Below are 16,693 nucleotides of genomic sequence, written 5' to 3'. Positions count from 1 at the left end.
ATTTAGAAAAGTGCCAAAAGAACTATATTTTCACAGGAAGACTAGGGGTAGAGGAATGTGAGAATCTGGTTCGGGGTATTTCCAAATATCTGGAACAAACTCCCAGAAACCTGCAGGTCCGCTGCAACTCTGACTACTTTTAAATCCAGGCTAACTTTCCTTGTTGACGCTGCCTTTAATTGAACTATTCACATCTCACACTGCACTGTAACTTGTATTCATGTACCTGTGTTATTCATGTTTTGGGTCATTCTACAGAAAAGGTGGAATCTGGATGATACAAATCTGCTGAAATATATGACTTCTTATACATCTAAAAAAACCTGTTGAATAGCAATAACTAACTCTTAACTTGATGAATCCACAACAAGTAGAGCTTAAAGTATTTTTATTGTTTTTATAATTTGTATACATTATACAAAGCTTATTGATATGGGAACGTCACTGGTGTTACGTGTTACCAGGAAGAAGAGTAACACCAGTGACAATTTGGAGAAAACACTAACATTTTAACAAAATGGCTGCCATGTGTAAGACCACATATGGCTTCAGTCAATATCAAAACTGTTTAACTCTTCAATGCAAAACATTTTCCTGTTCAAATGTTCCCCCCTAGGGCTATGCAATGAGCAACACTAATGACAGACTTAAAAGCTGCACGTAAAATTCGAAGATAAAATGACATCTTTAACAAACAAAGTAAGAAGTATCTGACTATCTATGTCTTTGTCCACTGCACTGCCCAACCCAGTCTCACGGCATTTCGTGTTTTAACGAAAATTAAACGAAATGAATTTAATCTATTGATTCGTGTTCACCAACACGATTTTCACATTTTTTTCGTGTCACACAGAACGATTTTAAAAGCAATGTATTTCTATTGGTAGTATGTTTCGTGCCTGCAACACGTCTTTTTGTCCGGTCGGGTCTTGGAAGACCAGAAGCTGTGTGGTTCATGAAAACATGTTCTTACTCAATATCTTACCCTAAGCCTAACCCTATCCCTTTTATTTTAAATTGTATAATGTCTGAGTTTTTGTGCCGTCCGTGAGGAAAAGAAATGTCTCAGAGCCTCAGAATACTGACATCTGTATTTTATGTCATCTTTTTTTCCTTCTAATTTGTTATTATTTGGTGCAGGCACGAAACATACTACCAATATAAATACATTGCTTCTAAAATCGTTCTGTGTCAGAATACTTAAATCTGTATTTTTTTAAATGTCTTTTTCCTTCTAATTTGTTATTATTTACATTGCTTTTAAAATCGTTCTGTGTGACACGAAAAAAATGGCGAAATCGTGTTGGCGAACACGAATCAATAGATTAATGTCGTGACTATAACACAAAATGCCGTGAGACTGTGTTGGACTATCTATGTCTTTGTCCACTGCACTGCCTCAAAGGATCTCTTGTTACAGGAAGCTCTTCAGAGACAGTACATTATTTCAAAATAAAAGCGTTTTGTGTAGCAGTAACACCAATGACGTCATTTTGGGTGACTGACATTTATTTGATATTATTAATTTGTTTTGTTTTTACCATTTCAGTGTTATATTTAATGTATGTAATGTTATGTAAATGTGACTGAGATTTAGTTATTGAAAAATAAATCTTTTAAATGAAAACTATAGGCTCCACTTCCATGTATGATCAAAGTGTTCTTTGAACTTGGCATTTTAAATAAATTGCAATTTATTAATAAAACGATTTTTTAAACGTATTTATTTAGTACCATTGCAAAGACAATCTCTATTTATTCAACATATATAATGAATGTGAGTATTAGGTCAACGCCATGTATTTTGGTGTCTGCAAAAGTAAGTGACAGTACGTCCACCATGTGTTTTATGCTCTTAATGCCCTTTGAATAGCCTTGTGTTGACATGGCATTGTACAATAACAATTAAAAAGACTAGAAATAAAGTAGAAATATACATGTTGAATTTACAAATGAACAATAACAAATATAAAGCAAGTTATTATACATAAGTATGTGAGGGATGGAATATTAAATATTAATCTGAATATATAAATGTACAGAGAGATTTTAAGTCCAAGAGAAGCGATGGAGCAGCTATCTAAATAAACTTGCCTTGTCTTCCAAATACCTTATAATTGTACATGAGTAAAGTACTTAAGTACATCCACGTATATTCACTTTCCACCACTGCTTACGTTTTCTGTGAGAGGAAGAGGAGGCTCTGGTGCTCTTCATCCTCAGAGCTGCTGAGGAAGAAGAGGAGGAGGAGGGAGATGAAGGCCGGCGCCGCTTCACAGGACTGGAGGAGGGGACCCGCTGGCAGTCAAACACCCTGCAACACACACACACACACACACACACACACACACACACACACACACACACACACACACACACACACACACACACACACACACACACACACACACACACACACACACACTCCCATGATGCACTGCAGCTCGAGGCTCTGAGTTTCCTGATTGTTTTTTTTCCCGTAATGATGTGAAGGATAATTAATGCCATGACCAGATTTAAACGTTATGTTCGTAAAACAAACAGAGGAGCATTTCAGTGAAGTAATATATCTAAGTACATGTTTGACTTAATCTTCCTTAAAATTGTGTGGTAAATACCCTGACAAAATGTCCTAAAAAAATATGTAAAATGTTTAAATAATGTGCAGAAAATATGTGAAATCTTCGGATAACAAAGTAAAACATTTTGGAAAAAATACCTGCATTTTCTTTATGATCTTAAACATTAATCTGCTACTTCATAATTATTTATCTATGTATCTAATATATAATTCCAATAACTGCATATAGACTCTATTTCTATTTCACTTTTTTAAACTATTTTTCTTTTTGTATTTACTATATTACTATTTACTTGCACTATATTTGTCTGTGTTTTGTGTTGCACTGTTGGAGGAGCCTGAACAAAGAATATCATCGGCTACTACACTGTATGTTCGTATGACAAATAAAGAACCTTGAACCTTGAATATAATGCATTGCTTTTAAACAACCCAACAGCATATAATAATCTACACATTTTGAGAAAAATGCCTCCCAAAAATATGTGAATACTCTTTTAAAAATACCTGGAAAGTGTTTTAAAAAAGGCCCAAAAAATATGAAGACTTTCTGAAAATAATGTGGAGAATTTCAGAAAATGTGTTAGAAAACAAGTGATTTTTAAAAAATATAATTAATGTAAGAAGTGTCAAAATGTATATGAATACATTTTGAAGGAACATGTGAAGAATTTCCTAAAAGATACCCAACATATCTTCTTGTCAAAAAACATAGTTTAAAAATAAAGTTTAAAGTGTTCAGCTACTTTGTTACACAGCGACAGCAAATACATATTCAGACACGCTGCTGTTTGTCCTCTCAACACATCCGGATAACTGTGTGTGTGTGTGTGTGTGTGTGTGTGTGTGTGTGTGTGTGTGTGTGTGTGTGCTACTGTACCTTCGCAAAGCCGATAATCCGCACCCTGGCAGATAAAAGCCTATAAATATTTACAGGACGGCAGTGTGTAATTCTACAGATAAAAAGGAAATGCTGCCGATCATTCCTGCAGGCTTTATTCAGAGAAGGTGGTGTGTGTGTGTGTGTGTGTGTGTGTGTGTGTTTGTTATATTTTATCCTTCATGCCTGCACAGGTCAAAATGTGTTAATATTTTCTGTTCGGAGGAAATAACAACCGTTTGCTTATTTTATACCAACTCCCTGCATAACTTAGGCTCATTATATTTGGGTTGTACATCTATGTTTATGTATTATGGATTTAAAAAGAAATATACAAGAAATATGCAACTTAACACTCATTGTGTGTCGTCAATTGCTCAATTAAAAAAATGGGGGCCCTTGAGGAAAAAAGGCTGGGGAACAAATGTAATTACAACAAAGTGCACTGCACCCAAAGCGATTCTGAATAAAGGCTGTAGACTTTTTTTGTAATGGGTAGTTTATTTAGCTGAAAACAAATTATACACTGATTTACATACATTTATTTCCCCAATGTAAGTCAATGGGAAAAAGTCATAAAACGTCCCAGAATATAACACAAGTGCAGTACCACCATATGGCCACTACGAAAATTAAATAAAAGACAGCCACCAAAAAAACATCTTGCTAAAGAAAATGTGTAAGCATCATAAACGTTTGTTTGACACAGAGATTACTCTCTGAAATATACCGAAATCCAACATGAAAATCCCATAGCATTTTGTCAAGAGATGATGCTAACTTCTGCGTTGACCTTAAAAAAATACGTCAGCACTGCACCACTCTATAAATCACACACTAAAGCTCAGATTCTGAAAAAAACAAATCAACACACGTAGAAACATTTACAACAGTATAGCAGTTCGATGCTAGCTTAGCCGTGCAAAGTTAGTTTACAATGCAGTGGATGTTCAGTCCATGAATGGAAAGGCTACTTAGCATTAGCTTAGCCTCAATGAAGAAAAGCAGAGTCACTGTTGGATGTGTGCTTGGCTAAGCAGGCTGGTCGTTGTTATCTTGCAGAATGCCGTTAGCTCCTTGCTAATTATTCTCAGATTTTGAAGTTAAGCTAGCTGTAGTAGAGAGTCACTGCGTTCACTACATTTGTTTGCCTTGATTAGCATTGCTGGCTAACTAGTAGCTAACTAGTGTCTGCTCCAGAAGTGAATAAAGTTCCTCAAAGACACAGAGAATAAAGTTCAGTACGTCTTGAAATATACTTGATAATTGTGTCATCATCTTCTATTCCTGTTGTTGTACCGCCACAGAGACCTTCGCTGGTGAGCTCGTCACTGGGAGTCCATTCCCAGTGTTAATGTATGGAAACAGCCTCTCAGTGAAAGTGTGTGTGAAGGTGTGTAAGTGTGTGTTAGTCTCAGGATCAGAGAACGACAACTTTCCTCCATCCCAGTCCAGATTCACTCTGACCCTCTGGAGCTTCTTCTTAAATGGGAGAGGAGTTTCTGGACCTGGTGGTGACCCCGCTGCGTATTCACCATAATGGAGATTTATGATCCATAATCCAGACTTTGTATCTCCCTTCCTCTGACCAGACTGTGCCATCACACCGACATCCCAGTCATCACTCTCTGCAACGTCGAAATCCCAGCAGTGCGTCCCTGAGTTAAAGCCCTCAGAGCCCAGGACAGACCATTGTTCTCCAAACCTCTCTGGATTATCAGGAAGATATTGACAATCTGATTCGCTCGCCGTGGTCAGATCTTCAGAGACCACAAGTCCAGGATAGGCAGTGTTTGGGTCCAGGATGAGAGGGTGATATGACACTATGTCCTTCATCTTGCTCCAGATGTTGAAGCTGAGGTTGCCCAGGTGTTTGGCCTGGTCTATCAGAGCTCCTGAGGGCAGCTGTGGATCCTCCAGCAGGGGGCGCTGCAGCCTCTCCACTGCAGCCTTGTAGTTGTTCAGGAAGGAGACGTCTTCAGCTCTCAGCTCCTCCTCTGTGGCTCTGACTGTGAGTGAAATAGCTGCTATCTCTCTGCTCACAGCCTCCATCTTCTCCTCCATCATCTTCCTCTTCTGCTCCTCTTCCTCCCTCAGTGCAGCCACCCTGGCCTCCTCTTCCTCTTCTAGAAACTGGTGAAGCTCTTTAAACCGCTCCTTAATCTGCCTCTCTGTGCGTCGGGCCTGGACTTGTATGTGTTCTGATGTTGGATTACAACTCATTATAACTTTTTTTAAATCCCTTAACTTCTTCTGTAAGGGCTGCAGAGTTTCCTGGAGCTCCTCCTTGTGCTGTCGTGCAGCTTCATCGATGGGTTTGAATCTGTGGTCGCTGTGTTTCTCTGAATCTCTGCAGACGACACACACGGGCTGCTGATGATCCAGACAGAAGAGTTTGAGTCTCTCAGAGTGCAGTCTGCAGAGATTACCCTCACCTTCTGATCGTGGATATGATTTTATCGGATTCGTCTCCAGTGAGAAACTCTCACACAGGTTCTTTAAAGCCAGGTTGCTACGTACCTCTGATGTTGAAATAATCCTACAAAGAGGACAGTTGTGGATTGCTTTCTCCACCCACCAGTACTCCAGACAGTCTTTACAAACACTGTGGCTGCATGACAGGATGACAGGATCTTTAAAAATCTCATAGCAGATGGGACAGGAGAGATCTTCCTCTAACCTTGAAGCCATTTAGTCTCCGAGTGAAGAAGAAAACACAGCATTCACTCCCTGTTAGCTGACGGTAAGCCTGTCCGTCTCTCCGTGTGTGTGTGTGCGTGTGTGTGTGTCGTCTATAGGCTGTATATATAAAGGTGTCGCCTCATTGAGCAATCCTGTGTTTCCTTGTTCAACTCATATGAACCACAGGGTGGGCGGAGCTTCATCATGACAGTTTGACAGAAGGTGTTTCCCTCATTAATTCCATTCGTTCTTTTCCCTTTGTTCAGCAAAGACAATGACATTCTTTAAAAAACTCCTGTCTTTGTCAGGGGACAAAGTGACCTCCTTGTATTAGGTCAGGGGTCACATAGTTATACTAAATGTATGTATTATTTTTAAGTTTGCTGCATCTATTCTGAAGAGGGTTAGGGCCAATGAGAAAAATAAATTGGGATGTGACCAAAAGTTTAAAAGAAATCGGAGAAAAAGAGATTTCTGAGATTAAAGTGAGAATCCAATGTTGTTGTTTTGAGGGTTTTTATTTGATTTAATTGTCAAAGTGTCACAACATGAATACTGCCATATGAGCTTGTGTCCTGTGTAGGGCAAGTGGAACAAGTTAATAAAAGATTAGATGTTGGGTACCTGTTGTAGTGATCCGCAGGGTATCTGTCATACTCCATCTCATAGTCAGATCTGAGGACAGAAAAGGTTAGAAAACATTATTTTTTTACTGAAATTATCAAATAAAGTCCACATTTCAGTGTTTACTGAGCTGTGTGGGGTTTCTTAATTGTTTTAAACATGTTTGAATGGTGATATACATATGAAAGATGTTAAGGCCTAACAAGTTTATAATATATACAATTGTATTTAAGTCAACAATAAGTTTCACTTTACTTTTACCTTATTTCTTTAATGTGTTTTTTGTCAAACTGTTACAACTTTTTATTGAAACACTGCCATACGAAACATTACAACAAATTATTACACTTTTTTTTTATCTGCATGGGTTTTTCTTTCATATTTAATGCATTTTTTCTCAAATTATTACATTTATTTCCTCTAAATATTAATACTAATTTTCTTGAAATACCACACTTTCGTTTTTTCTCAAATTAAATACTTTTTTCATTTAATAAATATTACCACGTATTTCTTTAAATATGATGTATTGTTTCTCTAAATATTAAATGTTTTCTAATTATCACATGTTTTTTCCTCCAAATGTATCAACAGTATAAGTAGCTTTTAAAAAGTTTTATTTTTGTCACTTTCCTACAACTAAATATCCTTATTCCGTCTCTGTACCGACCATTTAACACAAAAGTAAAATCCAGTTAATGCACTTCATTACATTGTTCCCTGCCACCACTGCTGCTGTATAACATCCAGAATAATTTAGCAGTGATAGTCAGTAATGCGCTCATAATCACAGTGAAGAAGCCCGGGTTTCAATTAGACTTTTTATTGACTCTTTTCACTGCTGGAGAACCTGATGGTGTTATTAGAGGCTTTTCTCCTGATGGGAATAATGACACAGCAGCAGAAAAACATCGATAAACACCAAGAGAGCGTCAGAGGAGAGGGAGCAACCAATGATATGTTCAAATATTATTGCCTTTAGCTTAGCGGTGGTGACGTGAAGTCATGTGACCATGCTGTAGTTCCTTTATAGCCCAACATGAGCCGCCTTTAGCTTAGCGGTGGTGACATGAAGTCATGTGACCGTGCTGTAGTTCCTTTATAGCCCAACATTAGCCACCTTTAGCTTAGCGGTGGTGACGTGAAGTCATGTGACCGTGCTGTAGTTCCTTTATAGCCCAACATTAGCCACCTTTAGCTTAGCGTTGTTGACGTGAAGTCATGTGACCGTGCTGTAGTTCCTTTATAGCCCAACATTAGCCTCCTTTAGCTTAGCGGTGGTGACGTGAAGTCATGTGACCGTGCTGTAGTTCCTTTATAGCCCAACATTAGCCACCTTTAGCTTAGCGTTGTTGACCTGAAGTCATGTGACCGTGCTGTAGTTCCTTTATAGCCCAACATTAACTTTTTACATCATAAAGTGGTGTTAATATGAGGAGATTATCCTGCTGAACAAAACTTTGAAGTATCATAAACGTTTGGTCAGGCCTGATGTCATTTCAAGACTTGATTACTGCAAACAACAATATGGTAGACAAACATATACCTGTGTTATATCTTAATTATATTTAAATGGCATTTTCTGTCCTTGCATGTTAACACGTTTCAGATTAGATAAAGTGAGTTTTTTTTTGTCCCTTCAAGCTGTTATTTTTCTCCTCAAAGGAAACGCTGATTCATCTCTTTCCACAAATGCTAATCTCAGTAGGACGATGGAGGGACAAGAAAACATAATTACAGTTTTCTCCACTCTCTCTCTCTCTCTCCTATCAACACTTTCTCCGTCTCTCTTATGATTTCCCTGCGTCTGCCTCCACACCACACTCAACGGGTGTTTTCCCCACTTCCTGATTTGCTTCACTTGAGCGGCTCAAGTGAAGCAAATCAGGAAGTGGGGAAAACACCCGTTATGCAAGTCCACCTCTAACAAAAGCACAGATCAATTTACAAACTGAGCTACAAAGTGTCAGCATCTGGTAATTCAATGCACAAATGGATTGTGGTCGAAAGCTACTTGCAGGCTTCAGCATGCCGTACGAAAAGTACCATCTTGACTAAAATATAAAACGGGCAATAGTGCAGGAGTTGTTGTAGTAGTTTATAAGTTTTATAAGACACACATTGTTAGAAAAATGTCACTCGTCACCGGCTTGGTCTTCAAAATCAGGATCCATGTATTTATTATCCTTGCAAGAATGGAAGTAGTCATCACACACAGAGCTGCGTGGGACAAATAGTTCCCTGAGTAGAGTTCTTGATATGCTGATATACAATAGAGGGTGTTACAGTCAACAAGATGGAAGAATACCGGTTCAAGCAGTATTCTGACATTTAAATTAAGATTAGCTAAGGCCTGCGTAAGCAATACACATGACAGTCATATGCCTATCTCTCTAGGGGCTGTGTCATCATGCCAATCTTAGGAACATAGCGTTCATAACTTCAACACAGTGTCTCATGAGCGTCATCCATGTAGTCATACATCCGGCTACGAAAACAGCTGCGTAGGGCCTCTGTTATAAGGTGCTACTTTGATATCAATCTAGTTACTACTGGATGATAATAACACACTTTCTTCTCTCTGGCTTTCTAGTTAGAGCGGAGCACGACTCCTGACTTTTCCGTGTGTTTTATTTTTATTTTGTTTTTAAGATATATCTGTTGTAATTTATTGTCGTTTATTGTGATTGTAGTAATGTGTTTTTATTACATGTACAGCACTTTGGCTCGACCAAAAATCGCTTTTAAATGTGCTATATAAATAAAACCTGATTTGATTTGATTTGATAATAACAGCTGTCAACATTAATGCCATCAATCATACTGGAGTGATTTAGTGATGCCCTGGGGAGGAGTTTTTATTGCACAACAATGCACCTGTGTGTGTGTGTGTGTGTGTGTGTGTGTGTGTGTGTGTGTGTGTGTGTGTGTGTGTGTGTGTGTGTGTGTGTGTGTGTGTGGTGTGTGTGTGTGTGTGTGTGTGTGTGTGTGTGTGTGTGTGTGTGTGTGTGTGTGTGTGTGTGTGTGTGTGTGTGTGTGTGTGTGTGTGTGTGTGTGGTGTGTGTGTGTGTGTGTGTGTGCGTGTGTGTGTGCTCTCAGCAGTCAGGTCTGCAAGTCACCTTCCCTTCACACGACTCAAGCTTGTTATATTGGCTTTATATAATTGGCATGTTGTTGTGAGATAGCAACCCAGTCTCACGGCATTTTGTGTTATATTCACGACATTAATCTATTGATTTGTGTTCACCAACACGATTTCGCTATTTTTTTCGTGTCACACAGAACGATTTTAAAAGCAATGTAAATAATAACAAATTAGAAGGAAAAAGACATTTAAAAAAATACAGATTTCAGTATTCTGACACAGAACGATTTTAGAAGCAATGTATTTATATTGGTAGTGTGTTTCGTGCCTGCACCAAATAATAACAAATTAGAAGGAAAAAAAGATGACATAAAATACAGATGTCAGTATTCTGAGGCTCTGAGACATTTCTTTTCCTCACTGACGGCAAAAAAACTCACACATTATACAATTTAAAATAAAAGGGATAGGGTTAGGCTTAGGGTAAGATATTGAGTAAGAACATGTTTTTATGAACCACACAGCTTCTGGTATTCCAAGACCCGACCGGACAAAAAGACGTGTTGCAGGCACGAAACATACTACCAATAGAAATACATTGCTTTTAAAATCGTTCTGTGTGACACGAAAAAAATGTGAAAATCGTGTTGGTGAACACGAATCAATAGATTAAATTAATTTCGTGACTAATAACACGAAATGCCGTGAGACTGGGTTGGAGATAGAGGTAGTTAGCTTCTCTTGGATAACTGGACTTTTACTGCCTTGTCTTTTTATGCTGCTGCAACGCAAACATTTCCCAAATTGGGATCAATAAAGTATTTCTTATCTTATCTTATCTTATAGTTTAGTTCAATTATACAGTTTCTCGCTGTGGTCTGGATGAAAAGTAAGAAGTCTAATTGTGATCTGTTCCACCTGTTGTAATGCACATTTTCAATTTGCACATCGTTTTTTACTCTTTTTTAAAATGTGTGGATGGTTATTTAGTTATTTATTGTATTCTTTAGTATGTGAATATTTTCAAAATGCTGCCCATGTGTTGTCAAGTGTGTGAAGTTTCATGTGTTTTAGCACATTTGCGTTTTTATATTTGTGTCGTTTCTGAATCTGCAGCGTGTTTCTCCTAATGGAAGTGTTTTAGGCCGTGTGTGCACCTGTCGGGAACCGTATGAAGCCATTTCATTTCTTAAAATGGATTCAAGATTCAACATTCAAGGCTTTATCATCATGTGCACAGGAGCTACAGTGAATGGCAATGAAAAACGGAAATGCAACATGAATATATATATAGGACATAGAACAATAAAACAGATACAATTGTGCAAGAGAATGGGAAATGGGAAGTTTAATTAATGAATTACATCATATTTTATAAACTCATTTGTTTAGTATCTAAAGCTGTCAGGTACTTGTGGTTCAATACAAATGTGAAGTTACTTGGTAATCCTTAAGACTTATTTATCCAACAAGTATCTAAATAGTATAGTAAAGTATTTGAATCCATCATTGTGTATGTACCTTCATGAAGGACAATAGCTATTATAATAACAGACACACCCTGCTCACAGCTTGTGTGCCAGATGGGCTCGGCCTCCTTTTTCCGTGTACTAATCAAAACTAACAAGGATAAACCTATTCTGAGGAAACTCCCTAAAGCTCAACATTCCTCAATGACAAAAGTATTCACCAGAAACAAAAGAAGACTTTAAAAAAACAAAAAACAAATGTCATCTCAAGTTTCATCAAATACAGATATCATTGGTTTTCAACGATCCTTATAGTATAGTAGCTTTTTACTAAGTGGTGTTAATATGAGGAGATTATCCTGCTGAACTAAACTTGGAAGTATCATAAACGTTTGTTCTGGCCTGATGTCATTTCAAGACTTGATTACTGCAAACAACAATATGGTAGATCTGCTGGACAAACAATCCGTGTATCTACCGTCCAATTGTTTTTCTTTATAAAACAAAAGCACTCGTGTGCTTGGAACGGTGATAATACAAGGTGAATTTAGTGATCACAACGAAAACGGCCAAGACACATATTGAGCCCAGAAAATGAATGTTATTAAGGGCTGTAAATATAATAGACCTATGTCTAAAATGGACAACATTGTTAGGAGATTTAAACTATACAGCGATTCTGCACTGCGGGCACTCAGCCGTCTCTCCATTTTGTTTTTTCAAATCAGCAGCTCTTCAGTGATACAAATATGTTTTACCACAAGTTCTTAATAAAACTGACACTGGACTCGGTACTAGTTTGACTGCTACCAGAAATAAAATGTCTACTACTACAGCACACTTCCAGTGTCTGACTCCATATGATATTGTCCTGATGCTGTATACAAGGGTGATGCCCCATGATCACAAAATGACCCCTCTGAGTCTGAGTGCCAAGGACCTCATATTATGTCTGTCATTAATGTTACATCACCCATTATAACAATTTGCTTTCCTTTTTTCTCTTCTCTTAACTGAATAGTCCTGTCTTTAAGTATAATACAATGTAAAGTCCTTTTCCTGAACCATTTGGACTCTGAATCTTGTGGTGCTTGAAGAAAGACACACTGGCTAAGCCGACCAGGTTATATATATATGCCTTTTTTGGAGCCCTTTTTTGCAATATTTATTAAAATATCAGTTTACGTTCTATTTCAACTATTTTAGGCAGGAAACCTTTATTGACTAAACATTTTTAAATAATTTACTATAATTTAGAAATCATTTCCAAATTAACCTTTTTCTCATTTTATATTTAAATTTGAAATGTTTGCACACAACATTATTAAATTATACATTTTTATCTAATGTTCAGTTTTTTTTAAATTATGAATCCATTTATTTTATTGTATTTCCTTGAGGCTGGGGAAGATATCCAGCATATAGTTAACATGCAAATGTTGTAATACAAGTAAGTATATAATTATAACAGTTATTATTACATATTATAAAAGTACATAAAATAAGTTTAGTAGGAGGATGTGGATTTCTTTTCCCTTGTAATTACACAATCAAACAATCTATAGTTTAGCTCTGGCCTTCACTCACAAAAAAATATTTTGTTGAATTGGACACATTTTTCGAAGCCCCATTGACAGACACGCAATGACTGGGACTGATCGAACAAACTCTGCGAGGAATGAACTAGGAGCAGAGAAATAATCATATATTAAAAGACAGCATTGTCATAAGAGGCCAACAAGAGTGACAGAGTGTGTCAGTGTGCTGAAGGATAGACCAGCTGTCCAGGCCAGTCTCTAAAGACTTTCCAAGGTGTAAAATGCTGCTGCTGCAGTACTGACTGGAAGTAATGCTGATATCATGTCCATCATATCCTCTTAAAATACTCTGTCCAACAATATCAGTCTCATGAAGAACGTTCTTTTAACGCTTATTCAAAATAGCAGAAAAACATGCATTCTTGTTCTCAGGAGGGGACATTGACAGAGGATTACTCACAAAGTACACAGTAAGTACTCCGTAGTACTTGTGGGGGTAGTTTCGCTAGTACCGAGTCCAACAGGATCAATCTCACGAAGAACTAAAGGCAACAAAAAGGAATTCCCTCATCAAACTTAGCAGAAGTGACTTGATTTTGTTCTCAGCAGGGGACAGAGTATTTCTCAAAAAATACACAGTAAAAGTACTTCAATGTATTGTTAGTAGTAGGCTAACTAATACAAAATCAAACAGTATCAGTATTAAGAACTAATGGTAAAAGTGTATTTGTATCATTCATCAAAGACAGCAGAAAACATGCATTATGTACTGAGTCAATATCACCATACGGTGCATTTGAGACTTCCCCATTTCCATTGAACTTCATATTCATTGTATTAAGTATATGTTCTGCTGTTAGAAATGGATGTTGGTCAAGCTCCCACACTTTTTATAAATGAACTGCAAGCAGACAATGTACATGCAAACACCACCCTGTCATGGACTAATTCAAAGTAGAGTAAATACATTGTAATTACATAGTGATTATAAAATGTACATTTTCAGAAAGCTATTTAGTCCCTTTCTCAACAATATATTTCAGTTAATGGAAAAAGTATTTGGATAATAATGAAATTATGGCAAACTATTTATTTCTCTATACAATCTGCGAGAGTTGCACTTTCTTTTCTAAATAAAATCTAAAAACAAAGATATCTGGTCAAACTTTCAAACATTACTATTTGGCCCTCATTTTTTTTATAAAGGAATCACACAAAAGGTTTTGGTAACTTGTGAAAATATTTTGTTTATTTTCATAAAACATGAAAATGACAGGATGGACAATGACATGACAGGGTGGACCTCGGGCATGACAGGGTGGACCTCGGGCATGACAGGGTGAACCTCGGGCATGACAGGGTGAACCTCGGGCGTGACAGGGTGGACCTCGGGCGTGACAGGGTGAACCTCGGGCATGACAGGGTGGACCTCGGGCGTGACAGGGTGAACCTCGGGCGTGACAGGGTGAACCTCGGGCATGACAGGGTGGACCTCGGGCGTGACAGGGTGGACCTCGGGCGTGACAGGGTGAACCTCGGGCGTGACAGGGTGAACCTCGGGCGTGACAGGGTGAACCTCGGGCGTGACAGGGTGAACCTCGGGCGTGACAGGGTGAACCTCGGGCGTGACAGGGTGAACCTCGGGCGTGACAGGGTGGACCTCGGGCGTGACAGGGTGAACCTCTGGCGTGACAGGGTGGACCTCGGGCATGACAGGGTGAACCTCGGGCGTGACAGGGTGGACCTCGGGCGTGACAGGGTGGACCTCGGGCGTGACAGGGTGAACCTCGGGCGTGACAGGGTGAACCTCGGGCGTGACAGGGTGAACCTCGGGCGTGACAGGGTGAACCTCGGGCGTGACAGGGTGAACCTCGGGCGTGACAGGGTGAACCTCGGGCGTGACAGGGTGAACCTCGGGCGTGACAGGGTGGACCTCGGGCGTGACAGGGTGAACCTCGGGTGTGACAGGGTGGACCTCGGGCGTGACAGGGACCTCGGGCGTGACAGGGTGGACCTCGGGCGTGACAGGGACCTCAGGCGTGACAGGGTGGACCTCGGGCATGACAGGGTGGACCTCGGGCATGACAGGGTGGACCTCGGGCGTGACAGGGACCTCGGGCATGACAGGGTGGACCTCGGGCGTGACAGGGACCTCAGGCGTGACAGGGTGGACCTCGGGCATGACAGGGTGGACCTCGGGCGTGACAGGGTGGACCTCGGGCATGACAGGGTGGACCTCGGGCGTGACAGGGACCTCGGGCATGACAGGGTGGGACCTCGGGCGTGACAGGGACCTCAGGCGTGACAGGGTGGACCTCGGGCATGACAGGGTGGACCTCGGGCGTGACAGGGTGGACACGTTGTGAAATGTAATTGAATGGCCTCATAAATGCAATAAATCTAAAGGAAATTATGTAAATAATCAGAGGTCCTTTTCCCATGTGGGGGAAATGACCAGTTGAACAGACTGGTTTTGATCCACTCTACCTGCATGCGGCCACTGAATAAAGATGCCCAAAATGAGCCATTAATGTGGCCTTCTTGTGTTAAACTCTGTACATCATTCTGCACAGTGAAAGTCAAACATTCAACTGTGGAACAAGAAGAAAAATGTGGAACAAGAAGAAACATGTTTTTAAGTGGAGAACAGTTGAGTTAAAAAAAAAAGGAGGGAAGGGGGGGGGGGTAGCCTTTGGAATGTAATTTCCAACAGTGCATAGTAAAGACTGAAAAGATAGGCTCGGGGCTTCACAGGTTGAAGCTTGACTTGATTTGTTATTTTACTTAAGAGGATGTTTGTCCTCTTGTGTTGTCTTATTTCCTTATCTTTCTTTCAGGTGTAACATTTACCAATGGTTGTACATGACAGAGACCTCCTCCACCTCTTTGCTGTACAACTAGTCAACCCTCCTGATCAGAGCCTTTCCTAAATAGTGGTAAGTTGTTTTACAGTTCAGTGTACGTTAATTTAGCAACTTTTAATGCTTTACTGCTGTTGAATAAACCCTATATTGCTAGTGATTTTATTAAAACTATGATTTGCCATCTTTTTTATTCCAATTACAATAATCTGTTTGTTATAATTGTAAAACACATCTTAACATCCATCAGCAATCAATAAAACAAATCATCGAACACAAAATAGAAGAAATCTGGACCTATTCTATTTATTTTCATACCACAGCTTGTATTGGGACTGCTCATTGATGTCATCAAGTTGAGTCTACCTTCTGTAGTCGGCCTCTCAGAATGTTTATCATTTCTTTGTCTCTTAACATTCCTATAATCATTAGTTTTTTTTATTGTTGATATTGTTTTGTTCTTTATTTTTGTTGTGAGAATCACTTTGCAATTGTGTAAGTGCTATATAAATAGTTATACTAATATTATTGTTGTTACCATCATTACTATTATTAAAAATGCTTTCTTTGTTTTCTTTATTCATCGCTGCAGAAAGCATCATGCCAGCCCACATCAAACACCTGATCAAGAACTTGAGAATCTTCAGGCAGGAAAGATGAAAACACCTGTTCAAAGTTCCAGTTTCCTGAACATGGAACCATGCCTGTCCTCTGTTCCACATGTCTTCAGTCAGTCCTGGACCCTATGACTCTGTTCCACATGTCTTCAGTCAGTCCTGGACCCTATGACTCTGTTCCACATGTCTTCAGTCAGTCCTGGACCCCATGACTCTGTTCCACATGTCTTCAGTGAGTTCTGGACCCTATGACTCTGTTCCACATGTCTTCAGTCAGTCCTGGACCCTATGACTCTGTTCCACATGTCTTCAGTCAGTTCTGGACCCCATGACTCTGTTCCACATGTCTTCAGTCA

At 39.2% G+C, this 16,693-nt stretch overlaps 2 protein-coding genes across 2 annotated transcripts; both read right to left on the bottom strand.

Moving 5' to 3' along the window:
• Positions 1-3,948: 3,948 nt before the first annotated feature.
• Positions 3,949-6,311, bottom strand: LOC117479819 (zinc-binding protein A33-like). The gene has a single exon (XM_034126910.1). The coding sequence runs from the start codon at positions 6,150-6,152 to the stop codon at positions 4,743-4,745; it is 1,410 nt and encodes a 469-aa protein (XP_033982801.1). The 5' UTR covers positions 6,153-6,311; the 3' UTR covers positions 3,949-4,742.
• Positions 6,312-6,812: 501 nt separating this feature from the next.
• LOC117479801 (splicing factor 3A subunit 2-like) lies at positions 6,813-15,242 on the bottom strand. Its single transcript, XM_034126885.1, has 3 exons — positions 15,217-15,242; positions 14,163-15,074; positions 6,813-6,818 (listed from the first exon to the last, which is right to left on the bottom strand). Exons 2-3 carry the CDS (start codon positions 15,039-15,041, stop codon positions 6,813-6,815), a joined length of 885 nt encoding a protein of 294 aa, XP_033982776.1. The 5' UTR covers positions 15,042-15,074; positions 15,217-15,242.
• Positions 15,243-16,693: the final 1,451 nt, after the last annotated feature.

This window comes from Trematomus bernacchii, unplaced genomic scaffold (assembly GCF_902827165.1).
Source record: "Trematomus bernacchii unplaced genomic scaffold, fTreBer1.1, whole genome shotgun sequence".
In the NCBI taxonomy this organism is placed as follows: Eukaryota; Metazoa; Chordata; class Actinopteri; order Perciformes; family Nototheniidae; genus Trematomus; species Trematomus bernacchii.
The sequence above is the reverse complement of the archived record's forward strand: the minus strand, read 5'-3'. Positions and strand labels throughout refer to the sequence as shown.

Coding starts and splice junctions, on each gene's coding strand:
- LOC117479819 (XM_034126910.1), bottom strand. CDS start 6,152: ATGGCTTCAAGGTTAGAGGAAGATCTCTCCTGTCCCATCTGCTATGAG.
- LOC117479801 (XM_034126885.1), bottom strand. CDS start 15,041: ATGCCCGAGGTCCACCCTGTCACGCCTGAGGTCCCTGTCACGCCCGAG.